At 38.9% G+C, this 22,637-nt stretch overlaps 2 protein-coding genes across 2 annotated transcripts; one reads left to right on the top strand and one right to left on the bottom strand.

Annotated features, from left to right (window-relative positions):
* Window positions 1-3,470: 3,470 nt before the first annotated feature.
* On the top strand, window positions 3,471-10,289 carry LOC118810916 (MAD2L1 binding protein). The gene is made up of 3 exons (XM_036575070.1): window positions 3,471-3,935; window positions 6,012-6,296; window positions 8,394-10,289. Exons 1-3 carry the CDS (start codon window positions 3,807-3,809, stop codon window positions 8,922-8,924), a joined length of 945 nt encoding a protein of 314 aa, XP_036430963.1. The 5' UTR covers window positions 3,471-3,806; the 3' UTR covers window positions 8,925-10,289.
* LOC118810915 (epoxide hydrolase 1-like) lies at window positions 9,431-22,329 on the bottom strand. Its single transcript, XM_036575069.1, has 9 exons — window positions 22,138-22,329; window positions 19,834-20,044; window positions 19,081-19,261; window positions 18,640-18,849; window positions 16,346-16,475; window positions 15,825-16,039; window positions 12,348-12,456; window positions 11,946-12,071; window positions 9,431-11,168 (listed from the first exon to the last, which is right to left on the bottom strand). Exons 1-9 carry the CDS (start codon window positions 22,158-22,160, stop codon window positions 10,958-10,960), a joined length of 1,416 nt encoding a protein of 471 aa, XP_036430962.1. The 5' UTR covers window positions 22,161-22,329; the 3' UTR covers window positions 9,431-10,957.
* Window positions 22,330-22,637: the final 308 nt, after the last annotated feature.

Below are 22,637 nucleotides of genomic sequence, written 5' to 3'. Positions count from 1 at the left end.
CATCACTGAAATGGAAGAAACAAAATGTACTGAAAGATTCACTGTAAAGCTGCAACATACACAGTAAAGAACTAGCAACTTTAATGTCTTACAACCTTCAAATGTATGTATTTACACCACAGCTGCCATCAGTGGTAGTAACCATAGTGTGAGACAGTGAATGTATGGCAGTTATAAAATTGCAAATCCCAGTGCTAACAGAAATTAGGGCTATTTTAAGAGTGGCAGTCAGATAAATAAAGGCTACTTACAAAGTGAAGATTTGGTTCATGTAGATGACCTTAGAACAGAAAAATCACCAGGAGTGTTAAGAGGTTTTAATGTATTCCTGCTAGTAATAATCCAATTTTTATAAAGCTTATGTATTTTTTATCAGTAATCTGATTACTGTTTCTGTAACTGTAACACAATAGAAATGGGAAGTTATATTAAATTAAGTAAACCAGTTCTTTCAAACTGTCAATCAAACAATTATACAATTCATTTTCCTTGGCTAGTTCGATAAATTTTATTATCATTTCCACTGTATCTACGACAACATTTAACAAGTGAAGATGACGTCTGTTTGCAATGATTGTCTACTTCAATCTCGCTCCCCCCATATAAGTTAACTCTATCTGTGTATAAATGATGCCCGAATCATGAATAAATTGTTGTTTTGAATCAGTTCTTTTTTAATGAATCACTCCTAGTCCACTGTCCACTGACAAATGCCATTGTGCTGCTTCATGCAAACTTGTAATGGCGCAACCAACAGGCAACATCAAATGAAAGCCAAAAGCCAACACACAAATCAAATACCGTAGCGCTACCACACTCACACTTTCAACACTTGTAAGCAGGTTAGTTATATGTATAACTGAGCTACAGGTAGTGGCACGGGTCAATATACAAATAACACTCCAAACAAGTCTGCATCTGAATCACAATACAGTCATTTTACCAATGACACAGATGGGATTAACGCTTCACTATGTTGCACCTGGATGTGATCTACAGGAGTTAGGAATGTGATCTACAGGAGTTAGGAATAAGATGTCATGACAAAATGTGTCATATGCGATCATCTATTGTGGCAGGGTTAGTCAGTTAGGACGGTTTTGAATATCTGAATGAATCTTTCTTTCTTGCCTTCTTTCCTTGGTTTTGACTGATCTCTAGCCCATGGACTCACTAAATATGTTTGTACAGCTAACTAGCACGTAGAGCCAAATGACTACCAGAGCAAAGATCAAGGCAAAATTAAGAAAAGCAGGTAGGAAGGAACGACATATTCAACTATTCAGACAAAACCGTAGGCAAATAGCATTTAGGAAACATTGCAGCAAAAGTGGCAACACAAGTTCAAGCTAAATTAATACTCTAATATAGATTTCATGGACTTTCAACTGAACTTAGTGGATTTATGACACATCATCAGCTCACTAACTCTTCACAAACGTGCTGTTTTCTGACTAAAGGTGAAGTAAACTATGCTGTGACTAGGCCTGTAACATTAGCTGAAGTGTCCAATGATTAATCCCGTCTGTTTCTCTTAAAGACATTAAATTTGCTACCCTTTTGATGTAAACATCAAGCCATGTGTGATCTAATATGGATATTTATGGGGTTTTATATAGTATAGTACAGTAATATTCTCATTAGTTTGCTAAAAGTCTTCCTGCAATTCAAATATGCCAGCAACTGAGTGAAATCTTCCAATAGATTTATGGTAATATGGTAATAACTGAGTGACATATGCTAATAAGTATTTTGTAAACTGTACAAGTGTTTCAAGTGACTTGGAAATTATAAATTAGTCAAAAGAACAGGTACTTAAACACACCAGCTAGGAACAAAGCCTGGTAATAAAAGGGGAGGTAATATGATAGCCTATTTGCATCATTACTCAACTCTGGGAGTCATTGTGGATCCAAAACATCAATAAAGCTAATTTCATCATGATGTTGTTTGATTCACTACGACAAGCCTGAAAATACACAATAAAACAGCTGTCTTTAAGTTTTAAGCAATTGTGAGTATTTGTAGCATGTAAACAAAGAACGAACCCTGCCAATATGGCGGAACAACCTCCTATATAAGTATTTTAACTATAACATTTAGTGTATATACACCATTAGATCTTGTTCCACTTCCAGTGCTAGCGAAGCTAACTAGCAAACAGTACTGAGGCTATCACACTGTCACCACTCTTAAACTCACTGGTATTTTGTATTCATATCACAGGTTTAATCCACTACTCTCCTCCTCCTGACAGGGACAGTAAGAGCAGAGACAGGATTAATTCAGGAAGAAGCTGTCCATTCACAAAATGCTACAGTGAATAACGCCTGTTAGAACACATCTGTATTTATGGTTTCCTGTTAATTTATTTCATTCTTTATTTTAGCTGCATGACACTAAATCCAGTGAGTTAGACTTTGACCTTGTCAACCGTGAGTCAGCTGGGGGATGGGGGGGAGGTCCTTTTCAACCACCCAATAAACCAGCTTCTGTTTTATTTTCTTGTCCATTGATGCGGTGATATCAACCGTTTGAAAGTATGCCATTCAACTGGCAATTTATGTATGTATGTATTTTTATTGTATTGTTATTTTGGTACAATTTTATATTATTATCATATTATCACAGCATTGCTTTTAAAAGTTTATGTATACATGTATAATGTATATATTGTATGGCTTGCCTCACTATTATTATTATCATTGTTATTATCATTATTATATTATTATTATTATTATTATTATTACTGAAACATTTCTGTTATACTCTCTACTTATACGCATCTATGATTTGTACTCTACTGCAGTTTACAGTGAAGTAAATTATACTAATTTTGTATAATGTGATAAAACCAGGAACTGTAATTTATCAGGAATGCTTTCAGTCTCTTACCTGCTACTTCTTACGTTTTCAATACATTTACTACAATACCCACAAGCCTCGTCACCTCCCCACCAATCATAGACGTGGGAACTTCATACGCTAAAAAAAAGTGTCGGTGACGGCGCATTTTGCACGACTAAAAAAAAAAGCATTAATCTCAAAATTACGTGATTTATTGTTCTAAAGTAAAATTATTAACTCGCATACGCCGCATATTTCTCACTGTGTAACGTGGTGCACTCTGGGATTTGTAGTCCTTTTGAGAACCATGGCATTTACATCCACAGTTTTTCCTTGTGACTTGTTGGGTTTAACTTTTGCTTTAAACGTCTTTATACAATAAGTTCGTCCATTACCGTCGTGCCATGTCATATAGTCCTGACTGAGTAAGTTTAACCACACAGAATCCGAGTATTTAAAAATCTGCAGCAGAAATGTATAGCCACACAAGCTTCCGGTCGTGACGTTAATCTTTTGATCACGTGACGTGTAAGCTTTAAATATTACTTTTATTTAAACGTCATTTTTTAAAAATACATTTTCATAGGTAAATCTTTATTTGATCTATGCATTAGGCCGTATACACAGCACGAAGTCGCTTGAAATAAAGTAAAAAAAAAAATTCTCGTTTGTTTCCCATGATGCACCGCCGAGGGAAATTCAATTCAAACTGCGAGAAATGGAGGCAGCGCTGAGGAAAGAAGGGAAAGAGAGTAAAGTCATGACTCTCATTAAAAACAGCGAGCTGACCGGTGGCTGCGGTGAAAGGTTGGTCCAGTGTAGTGACCCGAACAAAGAGACCACTCTCGCGAGTGAACAGGGCAGTTTGTGCTGCGTCCATTCGGAGAGTCCAGCAGATTTAGGGGCAGAAGTGTGTCCGCTCTCACCTGCGAGCTCCGGCGGGGTTACAGTGAACGGTGATGAGATCCAGCTGCCGGCTGCTGATGGAAATGAAGAATCAGAGCAAGCGGAGGGCGAGGAGGAGGAGGAGAACTGCAGCAGCTCTGCAGGAGTTTCTGGGTCATCAGCAGAGAGTCGACTGGAAACAAGTGAGGCTTCCAGCGGGTGTTTTATTTTGCCTGTGTAGCTCACCTCATGGTTGTCAGACATGTGGAAAGCCGTGCTAAACCAACCGCTGCGACCGTAACTGAGGGCAGTGAATTATTCATTGTCTTGTGGTGTAATGTTAATTCAGTAATTCAGTGTCTGTTCATTCAGAGTCCCGACTCGCAGCACCCCTTTAAATCATGAGCCTCTCCTGAATTCTGCTGGCTGTGTTTAGAGTAAATACTGAGCTGTGAGCAGGCAGCTGTACTCAAGGAAAAGGACTGTGAACTATTGGCCTAATTCAGTGTTGACACCAGTTGTTTCTTTCTTGCCCTTATGAGATTTAACTTATATGACACGCATGACCACAAAGTATTTAAAACTTCTAAATAATTCAATTCTTGAGATATAAACAGAGTCAGTCAGAGTGGTTTGATGTGAAATGCTTCGTTGTAGAGAAACTTAGACTCAGATTTGTCTGCTGTGGTGGGGATAGCGACCAGGGGTTGTGATGTCTATAACACAAATATAGCTATTTTGCCTAACATGCAAACCCACCAGTGAATGATAAAAAAAAGTTTTTTGGGGGACTGTTTTGCCTTACATAGCCCTGCATAATAAATCAAATAAAATACATTTTAAGCCAAAACTTTATCACAAAATTATCATAAAACAGTGTCTCAGACATCAGGCTGCCTAACCACTTCATGTAATAACTCACTGTGAGGGAGCTTTTACATATAGTTCCTGTCACCACCACTGTGAACATTTCTGACTCTGTAAGTTTCTCCAGCAGGCAGCATTTCACACCAAACCACTCTGAATGATTTTACATCTTAACCGTCTAAATGTGTAAAATTTTTGAAAAATAGGTGGAGTTCCCCTTTTAATGTGCACGGAGTTGCCTTTATTAAGTACACCTACCATGTTAGACCACTTCGTGTACAATGAGGCTCTTCAGCTCTGATCCTGGATGGCTGGTGTCCAGCACAGTCTGATTTCCCTGCTCAGACATACCTGGTTAATTACCAGGTTTAGTAGGTCTGTTTGACCAAAATCACCAAACTCTGCTAGACATCGATCCTCCAGCACTGGAGCTGAAGAGCCCTGGTATTCAGTTAGCGTCTCCAGCCCCTCTGTTGATATGCATACGTACTGTTGCTGGGGAGTTAAACATTTCAGGGTCATTGCTGGATTCAGAATAGTCTGCTAATCAAAAGTATACAGCCAACAGTGGTCCTGTGGGTAGAGGCCGACCATGGATGAAGGGCTAGAGCAAGGGTTCCCAAACTTTTTTGTCTCATGGGGCAAAAGTGCAGTGTTTGTGGTAGGCCAAGGGCAAAAAAACAAACCGTATACAAAAAGTTCTCAATTTGAGTTTTAGATATTTTATAACTACGCTATTTTTTACTAAAATACAAATTTAAAAGCATAATACAGAATTTGGCACATTGTTTACAGCAGGGGTGGACCTGGAGATCTATCACCCTGCAGAGTTTAACTCCAGCTCTAGTCTAACACATCTGATCCAGGTAATGAAAGCCTTCAGGAGCCTCTGAATAATAGTCAAGTATACTGGATCTGAACTCTCCAGGGTACATCTCTGGGGTCTGTGGCATAAACATAGGTTTGTTTGATCACTGGATGATTAGATGGTCTAAGGGGATTAGATGACTTTCTGGTAAGTCAAATCATGTTTACTATAGCCATGGTTTAAAAGACCCCAGGAACACTGTTGTGCCTAATACTCTTGTACCAGCACAACACATTCTTATACCACCAAGTCAGTGTCACTATTGTGCTAAGAATGAATCATCACCTAAATAATATCTGGTCAGCATTGGTCCTGTAGTGCCCCTTTCTATTAATAAACAGGGTTGAGGGGACTGACAGCAGGTAGCCTAGAGTCAGTAATTGTATACTTAAAAAGTGCACCTACATGTTTCTGATAAAATGATAACTCTGTGTAGATACTGGGCTGCAGCTCAGCTCTGGTCCTGCAGGGCTGGAGTTCAGCACAGTATGGTGATTTCCCTGCTCTAATCAGATTCAATGTCATCATCAATTGGTACTTCAAGGCTACCCTGCATACAGATGCTCCACTCCCTCCTTTGGCCAGGCAGGAGGATTCTGAATGTAGGACGACGTCTGCCTGGCAGGCTACATGTGATGACGAGGAGATTGCAAGAAAAGGCAGAGAGGAAGGACGCATGGACGTGGTGTTTCCCGGGAGCGTGACGCAAGACGGCTGCTGTAGGTTCGTCTGTGAGCTTCTCAAGTGTGTCCTGTATCAGCGACAACAGCTGCCCATGACCTATGACCAGATGGTGTTCTTCCAAAAACAGCAGCACACATCTGTACAGGTAGGAGTTCCCTCATTAGAACTTAGATCAAACAGAATAGGTAGTCCATCACCTAGTCTCGCATGGCCAGACGTAATCTAATTGCAAGAATGTCTGTGGAGAACCATGAGGAATGCTGGGGCAAATGTACTAGACTTAAGGAGGGGATGAACGGAGTGTGAAATTCCTAAACAGTTCAATACAACCAGACAGAGAAGACAGAGCTCAAAGTAGTGGCAGAGGCAGTTTATGGGAAGCCTGGTCAGTTTGTATGTTTCCCATTGTAAAGGAAAAATGACTGCAGACGCTAGAGGGCAGAGCTAAATGGTTAAAAATGAAACCTGTTTCTAGCTATTTATGCAGATGTTTCCTTTCATTTTTGAAAGTAGAAGGATGTTTTCTGTTTTAAAAATCAAAGAGAACCTATCAGTATCAGGGTTTTGGGTAGTAGGACACTAGCAAAAAAGCACACAAGTGCCTTAGGAACTCTTTCTTTTTTGACTGGGCTTGTGAACAGACAAGAAGACTGTGCTTAGCGTATGGATGTAACAGAAGTTAGCATTGCTGACAAAAAAACTCCAGTGAAGTATACAAATGTGTGTCGCAGGCGCAGATATCACAGATTACGCATGCTAAAATGAGCATTACAACGTGTAAGGAAAAAGCAGTTCCATAAGCTAACAGTTGCATTTCACTAGCTAGCTTGTTTGGCTTGTGTTATTGATTGCTCTGCATGTTAAAAGAACACTGACTAGAGGAGTTTGGGGGCTGGTTTGTTAGCAGCAGATTTCACTGCAGTTTAGCACGTTTAACAAGTTGTCCCCAGAGGTGAGATCATGTCTGGCCCCATGGGGACAGGAGAGTAACAATATTAACTAGAGATGCACCAAAACTTTGACCACTGAAAATTGTTTTTTTCTACAAAAGAGGAAAAAGCTGAAAATTTTGGATGGAAAACACTTCTTTCTAATAATCGGAACGTTAATGAAAATTAGAAACTGTGACTGAAAATGCTGTCTGTTTCCTGTCTGTCAGCGCAGATATGTTTAAATAGTTTGAGCAGCAGTGAATGAACAGTAAAAATACGCCATGTGGAGCCGAGTTGATGGCATTCCAAATCAGATTAACTGTTAAACACATTATTCCTTCTAACTAATAATTACTAATAGGTAGATCCTTGTTCTGAGGACATCTACCCCCCAGGTAGTAGGTAATAATTAAACTTCACAGGAAAGTAAATTTCCAGGAGGAGGGTTGGTGACCGCTGCACTACATGTTATCATTATCATAACGAGCAATCTGCCAATGCTGCTCAGTCTATACACAGGTGAGTCAATCGAATATAAATGGCTCTTCAACACAAGTCAGCTCCCAAAGTTCACTTAAAGAAGCTGACAAATTTGCAAACAAAACGTCAGTGGGGGACATTAGACAAGCAATTTATGATCTCTCTTCATGCAGAGTATCAGGAAGGGGTACAATACTTAAGAACTACTACAGGTTTGATAAATCACTTGAAAATGCAACATTTTGGTCAACATGCAGAATACAGCAAAACTAAAAATTAATAGAATTAATTTCTTTGGATAACCTGTTGTTGAGGTTATTGGGTATCGTGGCACATATAGCCTACATATAATAACAGGTAAGGTAGGTTCAGGGATTTTTTTTTTTTTAGGGGGGGGGGTTTCGACCCAGTGGGCCCCGAGTTTCGATTTAAGACAAAAATTTTAATTTCGGCGCACCTCGATTTGCATCGGCCATAATAACGCACGTGTTATTTGTTGTTATCTCATTGGTCTGGAATTCCTTTTTGTGTCCTCTCTAAAATAAATTTAAAAACATCTAGTTAAGGCATGCACTCCAGTTAGACTCCAGATGTGGTCCTGAATAGGTGCCCTGCAACTAATATAATTGGAAGCATGAGATTATGGTATTTTGGATAAACCTACACTTCAGGCTAAAAGTTTTGAAGTAACATTCCCTTAAAACCTTCAAAAAAAATTCTGTCAATGTCTTGCAGATCTTTTCTGTAGCACTTTGCATGCTCTATGTATTTATTAATAGAAATGACTTTCTGATCTTTCTGACTGTAACTTAATTCCTCTTTCCATAAAGTCTGAGGAAGCCGTAGTCAAGAAAGCTACCAAAATGTCTGGAGGCCTGAATTGGCAACGATGCCAGCGGACACTGCAGGAGCTAGACGACGTGCTGGGTAATCTAGAGGCTCTTTTCTCCCTCAGCCACGTGCCACGAGTGCTCTTCATGCTGGGCGGATCTACAGTCCTTCCCACTGAGCTGTATGAGGTCAACATGGAGGCTTTGGTCGTGGGAGGTGGCGAGAGGACTTTGAGGACGTCTTCATGTCTGAGGCAGCTTTTCCGCACTCTGTTTGTGGCCGACTTGTTATCTGACGTAAAACCCGTGCGCCTCATGGCCACTACAGTCATGGCCCTTGCCCACCGGGACTGTGGCGTAGCATGGTTTAAGCCAAAGGTTGACTTCAAAGTTCCCACAAGGGTGAAGAAGCAAGTCATTTCATTAGCCTGCGACACTTCATTAAGTGGGCAGTCAAAGGCAGCCACCAGAGACTGGGAAGATTATATATGGTTTCAGGCTCCAGTGACTGTAAAGGGCTTCTGTAAATGACAGGGAACTCGATGGAAGCCCATCATTTTTAATAGAAAAGGTGCTTTGGAGTGATACCACAGAAGAACCACTTTTCGTTCCCTAAACCTTTCAACGGGTGGGTCTTTTAGAGAAATGTTTTGGTAAATGATGTGAAGGTAGAGAACCTTTTTGAAGATTAAAGAATCTCCACATATGTAAAGGTTCTATACCATTTGAAGGGTTTATCCAAGAACACTGACATTATATGGAGGTTTTTCAGACTTTAAAAGGGTTTGTAACACTCACACAAATTTACTAAAATGATTCTTAAAAAAACATTCAAAAGTGGTTCTTGTGGAATCACACCTCTGTTTTTAAGAGTGTATGCATGGTATACAATAAGGGTTCAGGGCTCCACCATATAACACCTAACTCCATCCTCAGGGATTTCATTTGAGTCAGTTTTACACGCTTCATTCAGGAACTGAATTTAATCAAACTATTAATTCACCTCAGGTGACGAACACTCAGTATGAACGTCATTTACTTTTGTCATTTCATTTTAGTTACATTTTATTATGAAGAAATACATAACATGGATGGATGCATTTTCAATATGTTCATCTTCCCATTTAAAAAAAAAAAGAAATTATGTGGTCAGCAAAACTGAATTATTTCTCAATGAATTCCCTCAGTTTTGATTTTATACTGATTGTTTGACTTTTATACATGTGTCAAGTATCATCTGTCTCTTTCATTTTCTATTAAATTGTTTTTGAAAGACAAAGTACTAAAATCTGGTTATATAGATTTATCAGTTGTGCACAATAAGCCATATTTTTACATCATTACACAACATGTCCAAAAGTGTACAGACCCTCTTAGTAATTGATTAATGAATTCAGCAATTCTGAACACTCAACCAAAAAAAACAATTTTTACTACTCATTTATTTTATTAACATGGTTTGATCTGGTATGTAAACACTGTCAAAATGTCAACTTTGGCATTCCCTCCCCAGCATATACAGTACTTATATGGAAACAAAGCCGCAAAAACAGCCTGTTTTGAATAGTCCCCTTTTGTGAGGTCACAAAAAAACAAGCGTTTAGATATGTTTAATTATTCACACAGCGGTTTAGCTCAACCTATTCATGTTGAAGTTCTAAGCAGTATTTCAATGCTGACTGCTTTTTATAAAAAAGGCAAAATAGAGCAGCCAATCAGAACAAAGATCACGTACATATAACAGTCTTAAAGACAAGAGTAACAAAAACAACCTGTTTAGTGAATCTAGTTAGTTATCTAAGGATAAAGAGGGGCTGAAAAACGGTCAAGTAAAAAAAAGGAACTGTGTGCTTTTCATACAAAAAAAATTAATAAAAAAATACACAAAACAGAAAATGGGCCTTTTAAGGTACACCTATTGATGACAAGTGTTCATTTGCTTACACATAACTTGTATAATCTTTATAGTAAAGCATACAATATAAGGGCACACCCTCGAGCAGCTACACGAGCCTAAGGTCATTATGCTCAATGCCAAATGTTGTCTAGAGGGGTATAAAGCCCCCCAGTATTGGGCTGTGCAGCAGTGAAACTGCATTCCCTGGAGTCATGGAGCTCCATCCAATACCTTTGAGATGAGCTAGGGTGATCCAGAGCTACTCATCGGACATCAGTACCTGATCTCACTAATGCTATTGTGGCTGAATGCAATCAAATCCTCACAGCAATCTTCCAACGTCCAGTGTAAAGCCTTCCTATAAGAGTAGAGACTGTTACTGCAGCAAAAAGGGACAAACTACGTATTTACACCTTTGATTTCAGAACAAATAAGTAGGTGTCTACAAACTTTTGGACATATTGTTCATCACCAAATCAGCCATGGATATAATAGCAGTGCTCTAATATATGTATAAATGCAGTGTGATTATAAGGTATACTTCCCCATTTAGTTTGTCTCAAATTATCTGTAAAATTAACAGTTATATTACTTGTTTGTTCTCAGATTTTTCTCCATTTCTCTTTAAAGTAGTGTATGTATGTCAAAAGGCACTGGAATGCAGTAGTTATTTAGGCTTCTTGCTCTCCACTTTCTTCACAAACTGCAACAAGTCCTGGGCCAGCAGCACAGGTTCCTCAAAGGCTGCGAAGTGTCCCCCTCGCGGCATGTAGGTGTAGGAGCGGATGTCTGTGAACCTTGAGCGGGCCCAGACCCTGGGACAGTGCAACAGCTCATGGGGAAACGCTGCCAATCCCGTAGGTACATAGATTTTTGTTCTGGGAATACAAAATACAGACATCAGTCAGGTGTTTCTGAAAATGAAAGATTTGCAAAGTCAAAAAATCTATAATGAAAAATCTGTTAACTTGTGTTCAGAGTGTGGAAAAAACCTAGTACAACCAAAAACATTTAAATTTTTCAACTGAAAATTTTAAACAATAGTCAAATCTTGCCCAGTCTCTCTTACTGAGACACGACTGGTGTCTGGAGTTTGCTTCTTTAGTTTTGTTGCTGACTTAGCTAATATAGTCATGAAGTAATGGTTGCATGTACCCCACTAATCAGCAATGTACAAACAACCTGCCTGCCTTATCACTTAACTAACTTTTAAAGTAATCTAAAGCGGACTTGCTTATGTACCTTTTACAGCATGACATACTGCTATCTATAGAAAATGGACTAAAGTTCAGTGCATAGCTAAAAGTTGTGGAGCGGGAAAAAAAGAAAAATGAGAAACAGTGATTAAAACGTTTGTTCCCTTCGGTCTCCTGCACAAGTAATCACTGATGCGTTGAAATAGTTTGAATCGCAGTAGATCAACAGTGAATTTATTTCAGTCCTCTAGTTATCTTAGTTCTCTTTCCCAATATAATGATTATCATCATTATTATATAAATTCAAAAGCATTAACAAAACAGCAAATTATATATGAATAAAGAACTATTTCTTTGGGGTTTTGGGAATATACATTTGAGTAAAGTAAAACTCTATCATTTTAAGGATACAACCAACTAAAAGTATGCACAGTAAGTATTGCTAAGAGGTCAACTTACGTATTGTCCATGCTTTTTTGAAAGTTTGCACCCATGTTCTCTTTGTAGAAGCGCATGGATGGGATGATGGAGCCTGTAGTCCAGTAGATCATGATGTTGGTCAGGAGGTCATCCAAACTGAACTTTCTATGGCAGAACAAAGACTCACAATTAACAGGAAATTTCACCCTATTACTTTATTACACATTAATAATACATGTTTGACCATAATGTATATACAGAACTTAATCTTGTTGACCCATCTAGTAGTACTGAGCATTTACATGACAGTATTATTCTTCTAACCTACTACTCAAATATATTTGTGAAGAAAGTAATCTGATTTTTACTGATTTACTTGGGTGACTCAATGTTAACTACTTACTACCCACCATATACATTTATGATTAATTTTTTCTTTACCTCTCTAAACCCCCATCTTCAAGGTCCCTGTTCTTATAATCAGTCCAGGTACTGAACTTCTCCAGGATGTATGCAGCCAGGCCAACTGGAGAGTCATTTAACCCACAGCCTGTGAGGGGAGACAAACTCCACAGAGTTAACAGAGGAATTACTGTATGAACCAATTCATCTCTGTTACTGTTAAAATTGTTTAGACCCATTTTAGGCTGGCTTTGTGGTAAAACTTTCATTCAACAATAGTTGCTTGAAACTCACATGAAACTAAATTGCACTTGAGTTGTACAAAGCATCCTACAACTCAATTGAAACAGTTGCAAAAGCATCATGTAATCATAGCAAACAACAGACTTTCAAACTATTGATTTCACTGGATCAATGGATGTGAAAATAAAACAGAAAATGCTTAATTAGGCAGCTGAAAATGAAAATTGTGCAAATATGTAATTTGGGTGCAGATGACTATAATGAGAACAATCTCCAAAAATATGAGCTGCCAACATGGCTCTCAAAGGGAGTACCTGTGTTGCATGCAACTTTGTTTTTAAATGGTTGCTGTTTCTTTGCTGTTGAGATGCTTTTCTGCTGAGCTCTGCTGTCTTTCTGTCCTTTAATTTGTGAAGTTTCTTATTTTTTCCAGCTACAGTGTGTAAGCTCACAAAACAGACAAGTCAAGAGCAGTACAAAGGTAAAAGTGGATATTTTTTATACTTTTTAGAGAAATGCTATAGACATTAGAATAGTTCCTGTTGGCTACCAAACAAGAAACTTACAAAATTCCTCTTCAGGTTTCAAAACACAGGTGCTGTCAAAATTGTTAGACTTCTACAAAAAATGACAGTTTTGGAAACAAGTTTTCAGAGCTTGTTATCGGATGACAAGAACTGGCATTCCTGAGCTGTACGAGGAGTATTAGGGTGTGGGAGTGTTGGCGGCAGACAGCGGGTAGGGGGCTTAACACAGCAGTGGGCAAGAGACACACAGAGCCAGGCCAGGGGAAGAAGAAGAGTCAAGCTTCCCAAACACCTGTAACACGTTAAAGAAAGAGAAAAGCTCCTCAACCATCACAAAGGCAGCTTCGCTCTGTACCTCACAGTCAGCAGGAGCTCCACCCACTAGGAGCTCTTCCACTGAAAGAGAAGGTCACTACATATTCAAGTAGTTCAGCAAACTGATACTTTAAGGGTCTGTGCTGCTACAGTGATGATGTCAGCAGTACATGCTTTCTAAACAAGCTCAGACCCTGTGTGCCTGCAATTTCTCCCAGTCCAGTACAGAAACAGAAAGAACAGGGAGTACATGTCAGATAATGTGAATGTATCCAATAAGGTATCTGTAATATGTAAAATGTGAGTCACATTGTTTGGCACAAAGCACAGAAGTTGTGCAGTTCTGAAAGGGGTACCAAGAATACTACTAGTAGTGAAGGATGTTGCTTTGTCAGATCATTACTGTGTTTTCTTTGAAATGTGGACCTCACGACACACAAGAGAAAGAAGAAAAAGTTTATAAATGGCAGGACAGCTACTGTTTTCATGAACACAATGTGCTCAGCACCATGCAAACCATCTGAAGCTGGATAGCTTTAACTCAACAAACGTTAGGTTTATGGGTGAGATTGCACCAGTTAAAGTTGAAACTATGTCTTGCCAACAGAAAGCACCATGGAGGAATGCTACTGCAGTTCAACTCCAAAAGAGAAAATGCAGGAAGGCTGAACGCAGATGGCATAAAACCAAACTTCAGATCCACAAAGAAATATTCAAAGATAGGCTATGTGATGGCAATACAGTAATGTGCAAAGCTAGACAATCCCTCTTCTCCAGAATTATCAACAATAACATTAACAATAGAAAAATACTCTTCAATATGATTGACAAACTAACACAGTCACCTATATATATGACCCCTGAATTAGTATCAAGTGAGATGTAATACGTTTGCATACTTTGACACTAAAATGTGTAATATCAGACAACCCATTGGTATGTCTTCATCCACCAATAAGCCCGTGTCCCCTCCATCACCATGTAAAGATATCATGGTCAACGTTTCAGATTAGGACTATTATAATTAAATTTTGAGCCATCTCAAATCATCCACTTGCAGTTTTACAGATTACCAACCAACTTTTGAAAGAATGTGTTTCAATTTCTTATACATAGACTTGAGAACTGGGTTGGACTCTCAGGTACTGTCCTAAATGGTTAAGTTTATACTTGCAAAGAAGGAACTACTTTGTCAAAATAGAAAATAATGTTTCTAAGAGCATGGCAGTGACATGTGAGATCCCCCAGGGACCTCTTGGTCAAAACCTACAAGACTATGGGATATCTTACCACAGCTATGCAAATCACACTCAGATTTACTTGGCCCTCTCCCCAAACATCTATGGTCACCCTCACTTTGGAAGTGTCTTGACCACATCACTAGCTAAATGGGGTTAAAACTTCCTACAGTTGAATAAAAAAATGAAACAAAGATTATTTTATTCAGCACAGACAGGCTGCCTATCTAGAATAAAGGTCCCTAAAATTGAAAGAACTAGCATGTAACCTTTGTGTATTAATTGACTGTGATCTCAGTTTTAGGAGTCATTTCAACGCAGTAACTAAATCAGCTTTTTATCACCTTAAGAACATCCACAAGATTTGAAATTTTCTGACCAAACCTGACCTGGAGAAACTCATCTACACCTTTATTTCTAGCAGGATTGAGTAGTGTAATGGTCTTTTACATTTACTAGGAGTAAAAAAAGGAAACACATCAGCCCCAATCTTAAATCCCTGCACTGGCTACCGGTATGTTACAGAACAGACTTTAAGGTACTATTACTGGTCTATAAATCGCTTAATGGTGTAGGACCAGTGTACTGATCTGATATGCTGCAGCGATATGAGCTGAGCTGAATTCTCAAATCATTAGGAACTAGTCATTTAGTCCTGCCTAAGGTAAAGACTAAACATGAAGTAGCATTCAAAATCTTAGTCTTAAATGGAACCTGTTGACAGAGAGTATTTGAAAAGCCCCGACACTAGACACTTTTAAATCCTGGCTGAAAATTATTTCAGCCTATTTGAGCAGCTTTCATCTCTGTTTAAAACACTGTTAGCTCTGCTGCACTTTTATCCCGTAACGCCTCTCCATTATCCTAATTTAATTTGTAATTAGATCTTTAAATGTTTAATTTCTTCTCTTTTAAATCTTTTGTTTAATCATGTTTTGATCATGCTCCTACAATTTTTTTAAATTTTAATATGAATTATCTTTGTATTTTTATTTGTAAAGCCTTTTGAATGACCGCAGTCTATAAAAGGTACTACATAAGTAAACTTGCCTTGCTTTCATGTAACGGTCAAGCTGCATGGAAATTATGTTGCCAGCAACTCACAACATCCTACTACCATGTAAAGCCAGCCTCAGACCCACTTTCTGATTCTGATGTTCGCAGGCTAGACCAATTATGACACAGCATCATACCTGCAGTATCGGGTTTGGTGGCTTGGATGTGCATGTAGCCAGATTCTCGTAGTATTTCGTACACATTCTTTTGCATGAAAGGATAGATTCTGCGAACATCTTCACTGGTGAATCCCACCAGGAAAGGCAGATAACGGCCAACAAGGAGAGAGATGACAGTCAGGGTGCCTCCTGCCTTGGCGTTGACCATGTTAAGATGTAGACCCCGAATGCACCTTATTTCAGAGAGGGGGGGAAAGCATGTAAAATTAGTACTCTTGAAGATATGCTCTGTACAAAAATAAGTTTTAATAGCTGGCAAATAAAGGTGAGTGATATGCAAAAATATAACCAACATTTTTCATAGTACACGATATATAAAACATATGAACTATGATTTATATTATATGATACCGCATGCAAAACAGACTGTAAAATCTGAGTGCACCTTTTTTCATTTAAGGTCTGCTACAAAAAGAAGGAGCAAGAGGAAACCAATCAGACCCAATCATGTAGCATGTATTATGAATAATGTAGTTTACTCAGGCTTCATCAGGGCCATGCTGCAGGTGATGAATGCTCCCCAGTCTCCCCCTTGAACGTAATAGTCACCGAAGTCCAGTCTGTCCATCAGCTTATGGAAGATCCGTGCAGCATCCAGGCAAGTGAATCCTGCAGTACCAAAAATCATGCTTTAACTGTGTGTTAAGATTTCAGTTGCAAGCCATTCTACTCACCTGATAAATTTAACTCTGTAATGCATGGGGTTTATGTTTAAGTGCTGAATTACCAAAATATAAACAACTGATCAGCTGCCCCATCAGAGAAGACAAAACATTTGTCCACTGCTACCCCATCAAGGACACATACTAGGCAAGCTCCCGTCCCTGACTTGGTAACTCCTACCATTCGCTTATCCCTTCATAAGAGCTTAAAACCACAAAACCAGAGGTGAAATCAGTGAGAATGGTCTCTTGTTGCCACAGAGGATTTAAAGGAATGTCTGAACTCCTTCAAATCTGCAATTAACCACCTAGATGACTATACAGAAGCAGTCACTTCTTACATAAGCTTCTGTGGGGAGACTTCCCATCAAAGCTTATCTACATGTACAGCAATAACAAACCCTGGTTCTCCAATGAGCACAGGAAACCGGGCACAGCCAAGGAAAAGGCCTTAAAGTGGCCGTATAGGGGTGGTGACCGTGATGCATACAAAAAAGGGAAAAGTATGCACTCAACAAAGCAGTCAAAACTGCCAAACATAAATAAAAGAGAAAAACTGCAGCAGCAATTCTCCTCAAATGACTGTTCCTCCATTTGAAAAGAGCTCTAACCAGAAGACTCCCTGCTTCTAAACCAGCTCAATAACAATATCAATAATTTACTCAGATTTTAAATAGGAAGGACATCTCCCCCCTTATCCCAGACTAGCTTCAGTCTGTTTGCTACACACTGTGTGCAGCCTTTTCACACCTCACCCCCATCTGCTCTCACTTCCACACCACTACCAATCCCCACCCCACCACCTACCATCACCATCACTTTTCAGCAGGTCAGCAGTGTTTTCAGGAAACAGAAGATTAGGAAAGCTGCTGTTCTTGATGGCTGTCTCTCATGCAATACTCTATGTTCTAAACAGCTTTCTCCCATCCTTGCTGATCTCTTAAATCAGTCCCTGACCCAGTCTGTTGTACCTGCTTGTTTTAAGACATCTGTTATCATACCAGTTTCTAAAAAGCAGAAGAATAACTACAGACTAGTTGCCCTAACCAAAACTCTATAGTCATGAAGCATTTTAAGAGACTTCACCACCTCAAAGTCATTACTGATGCCCTCCAGGATCCTCTGCAGTTTGCATTTAGAGCTAACAAGTCTTTAGATCTGGCATAACAGAATCCATCATAACATCCTCCTTCTGTCTAGTTCGGCTCTGCATCCTCGCACACCAAGCATAAGCTACAGCGAACGGTGTGATTTGCAGATAAAAACAATGGCTACCAGCTGTCCACCTTTAAAGACCTTTACGCATCTAGGATGACCCCTCACACCCTGGTCACTCTCTCTTCCAGCGGTTTCCATCTCAGCACAGATCAAGAGTGAGAGCTCTTATGACTCAGACCAACCGCTACCTCCACAGCTTCTTTCCCAAGGCCATCATGCTCCTAAAGAAGGTTCCTTCTGACATCTTTCTGCTAAAACAGCTACACATGCACTTCATTACTTCTATATTTATTTATATGGATTTTGTTTTATGTTGACACCTGCACCAAAAGAAATGCCTTGTAGATCTGGTTCTTGGCAAATAAAAATTCTGATTCTGAATTGTATACTTATTTTTTTTATATGGAAAGGGCAAATCAAGACGAATCAAACGAAAGGGGAGGGACAAAAGATAAATACAAAATATAAACAGATGTGTACACAGAAACAGTGTACATATGTTTATGTCTCCGTACTAATCAGACCTGCATTTAACAGTGAACAATAACAAAAACTCTAGTAATAATAAATAAATAATCTATATTTTAAATAAAAAAAAACTAAATGGCTAGCACTCAAGTAAAGAAAAATAAATTAGTCAAGGATGACATTTTCTACCCATAGAATGTATGTATGCAGAACTACACTGAGTAATACACCTACTAACACGCTACTACCCTGTTGGTATCGCCACTGTCCTGAAAATGGTCCACCACCCAACAATATCTAGGCAGTGGTCCTATGCAGGTCCCTTTCCACTGATGGATTGGTTAAAGATAAATTGTTAATAAAGTGCTGCTATATGGTAGGTGTACCTTCTAAACAGGCACCTCAGTGTATGCTAACAGTCTTACCTTGTTTATGTGGAGCTTCAGAGTAGCCATACCCTGGGATGGAGGGGCAGATGACCTCAAAGACAAAGTCTCCCTCAGTCTCAGTGAGCAGAGGCAAGATCCTGTAGAACTCATAGAAGGAACCAGGCCAACCATGCACCATCATGAGAGGCAGAACCTTCCGTCCAGCACGCTGGACAGGCTTCACATGGATGAAGTGCACATCCAAACCTAAGAAGACCCATATAATGGGTTCAACAATGATGTTAAATTTCCAGAGATCTTCTGCGGTGGCCTATGTTACAATAGGCTTGTGGTATTGTATGTGCAGTATGACCATTTTCAAATAAACAAAAAATAACTTTCCACTAAACTTCACACTAACTGTGATTGGGACAGGTGTCTGAGAATGGTGTCTTATGACAATGTTCTTCTATCAAGCCACCATGTAAATATGCTCACCCTCAATGTTGGTTTTGAAGTGAGGGTACTTGTTAAGCACCCTAACCTGCTTCTCCCAGTCAAACTCTTGCCTCCAGTATTTGGCCACCTTTTTGAGATAGGCAGAGTTAAAGCCATAGTGGAACCGGCCATCTTCCACACTGTCCGTGTATCTTGTTTGGTCGATGCGTTGGTGAAGATCCTGAAGGGAGCAGAGATTAATGTGGTTAATGTTTCTGAATGTGAGCAATTAACCAACCGATGAGCCGTCTTTGTTTCAGACTCCTCTTGCTCTGTTCATTTTCAGGCAGCATAACAGTTTTACAAAAGTCAGATCTTTAAAGCTGCACTAAGATTTTTTGTTAAAACTGAAATTGTAGAAGTAGTAGAAAATTGATAGTACTGTAATAGTTACATTAAAAAAATTTGAATTACTGAATCCAAATTAAAAAAAAAAAAAAGTCACCCTGTAAGCCTAAAGAAATTATTTAGAAGTGACTTATGTTGGGTTGGATTTCGGACCACAGGTCTGGCTCCAAGTTTAGGTCTCAAATGCAAAATCAATGTTATGCTGATGAAGATATGATGACAACAGTAGATAATTCACTCACATTCTCCAAAGACACATCCTTCACCACGTTTTAGGGAGGAGGTCTGAAGCATGACTGACATTACAAAATGTGCACACTTTGCATGCAATTACACATTTTTATCAGAGGGGTCTCCAAATACCCAAACCTTACATGGTGCAGCTTTGCAGTAACTTTATTCTACCTGTATCATTTCTTCAGAGGTCTCCACAACAAAAGGACGTATAGTCCTGTCCTCTGTAAGGGGCTTCTCCCCTACTCTCCACCAGCCATCTCCAACTGGGATCTTCTTTGGCTTTTTCCTCAATGCCAAGTAGCATAAAAGACCTCCAATTCCCAGAGAGGTGACCAGTAACACCTTAAGTTTGCAGGGATCAAGACTGGAAATGGCCTTTCTAGAAAAGACAAGATGAAATTTGTAAAGAGACAAGTGAGCAAAACTATGTACCAAAACATCACATGGACACTAATTTAGTAACAATAAGAGCACACTGCTTTTCCTTTTAAATGAGGAGTGTCTGAAGCTCTTGTCAGAAAGTGACTGAATAATAAAGTGTTCAAGAGAGATGGTCGTAACATTTTTATATACACTTTACTCATTAAGATATGCACTACAGCTGGGTGATCCCAGATATGGGTTTATTTTTACATTTTACAGTTTTGTAGACTTGTTATCATGTCATAATCACTTATTTTTGCAATCATACAAATGCATTTTATATTCAGATTTCATTATTTAACCTTGTCCTAGACCTAGCCTTCAGTAAGAAAATCTACAATAAATAATAGTTAGTTTTAAAGAGGTTTTTTTTTGGTCTTCTAAAAATTGTTAAATAAATGTAAACCATTGCAATATTTAGTGTATAAGTGCTATTTCTATCAATCTTCACACAGAACACAGCTCTACCTCCTATCGTAGCTATAAACTAAGGATTTTTACTTTCCTGAGTATTTTTACTCTCTTGAGTCTTTTCAAATCATTGTACTTAAAAGTATATTAGTATATTAGTGAGTAAAGGAACTTACTTTTTACTCGGTTACATTTTTGCCATTCATATTTAGTTACCAACTCATTTTTGTGTTTAATTTCATTTTGCTTTTTTGGAGACAAAAGCCATTTTATTTCAGACCAAAAGAATCCCAAAAAGAGAAGAATAGAGTGTTACACCCCAGTTCTCATGCTGAGAGATGCTGAATTTACTAAGACGTTCCACTGCAGTTGCAGAAGTTACTCAGTACTTTAGTAGTTTTTTGACCTGATACTTTCTTACTTCTACTCATGCTGTGAGTTGGGAAGGTAATTTTACTTTTACTTGAGCCATTATTTTACCAAATTATCAATGCTTTTACATGTGTATGGGTTTAGGCTACTCTACTTACCACTAATGGTGACAAGCTTAAGATCTATGAAGGTCTTTCAGGATTAAAACTGAGTGAATGAAAATGTCCTGTTTCATGCCTGAACAAGTTCACTAAACACAAAAAATGTTAAAGTCTTCTGAGCTTCTGTGCAGCCTTTCAGTACTGTAACGGGTACTTGTAGATTCACACGTTGTTCATGTCATCATGTGGCCTTGTACTTATTGTATGTTGGTAAAACTAGACAAGATCTGTGGACTAGAATAATTGAACATATGAGTGCCTTTTGTAGACAGGATGATACATCCCCTGTTTCTCGTCATTTTGAATCAGCTAAACGTTCACTTTCAGATCTACGCTACTTGGGCGTTGAGAGGGTTTTGTTGCAAACAAAAGAGGGAGATCAGGTTAAACGATTATTACAGAGAGAGGCCTTCTGGATTTATGAACTATATCTTTGTATCCCAAAGGTATGGATGAGGACTTAATCTTATTTTTTGTTCAAGAACAATTTTATGTTTTGTTTTTTGATCAATGTATTGTACTTTGAAATGGTTTCTGATATGTTTATTTTTTCTATGCAACTAAGTATATCTTCTAATTGTTGTACTACCACTTTAAGAAGGCCCCAGCAGAATCAGGTGAGGATAATTTGTTGGGGTCTTCAAAAATGGAGTAAGTTAATAGAGTTGCTTCATGAGCATTAATGACCGTTTACTCGGATTTAGTCTGGCTTTTTGTATAACTATTAAACGGAATAAATACATATTTTTGTTAGACTTCCTCTTATTTTTAACAGTGTGAGGGCAATATATTTTTTGCTTCATGCACCTGCAGTACCCTACTTTGTATGTTTTAAGGAGCTCAACAATAATCTTAGTTTTTTGTTTTGGAGTTGTAACGGTTAACGTTAACGTTAGCATGACTTGCTAGCTAAACTCCAGCGGTTCTGCATCGAGGTTCAATGCAGCCTCGCCACAGCTGAAAATTGAATAAAACCTGTAGGTTAAAAGTCATAGCAAACCAGCCGGCCACACATTTATTTGCAGTTCCAGATATCTTTTCTGACAAGAAACTCCTCAGTCTGTCACACAAACCCGTATAAAGTTGTGGCCTAACAGTTACTCACTGCATGTTTTCGAAAGTCTCCATGATTTTGGCTCCAGACTCTCAGTATCACCAACGGCGGCTGTAGCAATTCGCACGTATCCTGCAATAAATACACATAAACCGTCTCTTTGCGTCTGAAGTCCACTTCTGTTGCAAAGTTCAGCAAAATGGACAGAGGAGGCGTGTGTGCAGCGGGGAAGGAGGGGGTCACCTGCGTTTTGTGAGCTTATTTCTTTTCCCACCCGTATTCTGACAAACCCGCCTCACCGCAGTTCAGGACTTCGGGGGGGAAGGGGCGGGGCTTGTAGGAATACGGGTGGGAAAATGAAAATAACTAGCGTGAGAAGCGGAAAAGGTCCTTCTAGTCGTCCTACATTGGTTTACTGAAAAAAACTTTTGGCTCACATTTCACTGTGGCAATGAAGAGAAGCAGTTTACAGTGGCTACTACATGTTTTTGTTACGTAATGCCAGAAACTAAAGGGGAATTCCACCGATTTTTCAAAATTTCTGCATTTCA

Source organism: Colossoma macropomum, unplaced genomic scaffold (assembly GCF_904425465.1).
Source record: "Colossoma macropomum unplaced genomic scaffold, Colossoma_macropomum, whole genome shotgun sequence".
Taxonomy (NCBI): Eukaryota; Metazoa; Chordata; class Actinopteri; order Characiformes; family Serrasalmidae; genus Colossoma; species Colossoma macropomum.
Note: the sequence above shows the minus strand (reverse complement) of the source record. Positions and strands in the feature narration are given on the sequence as shown.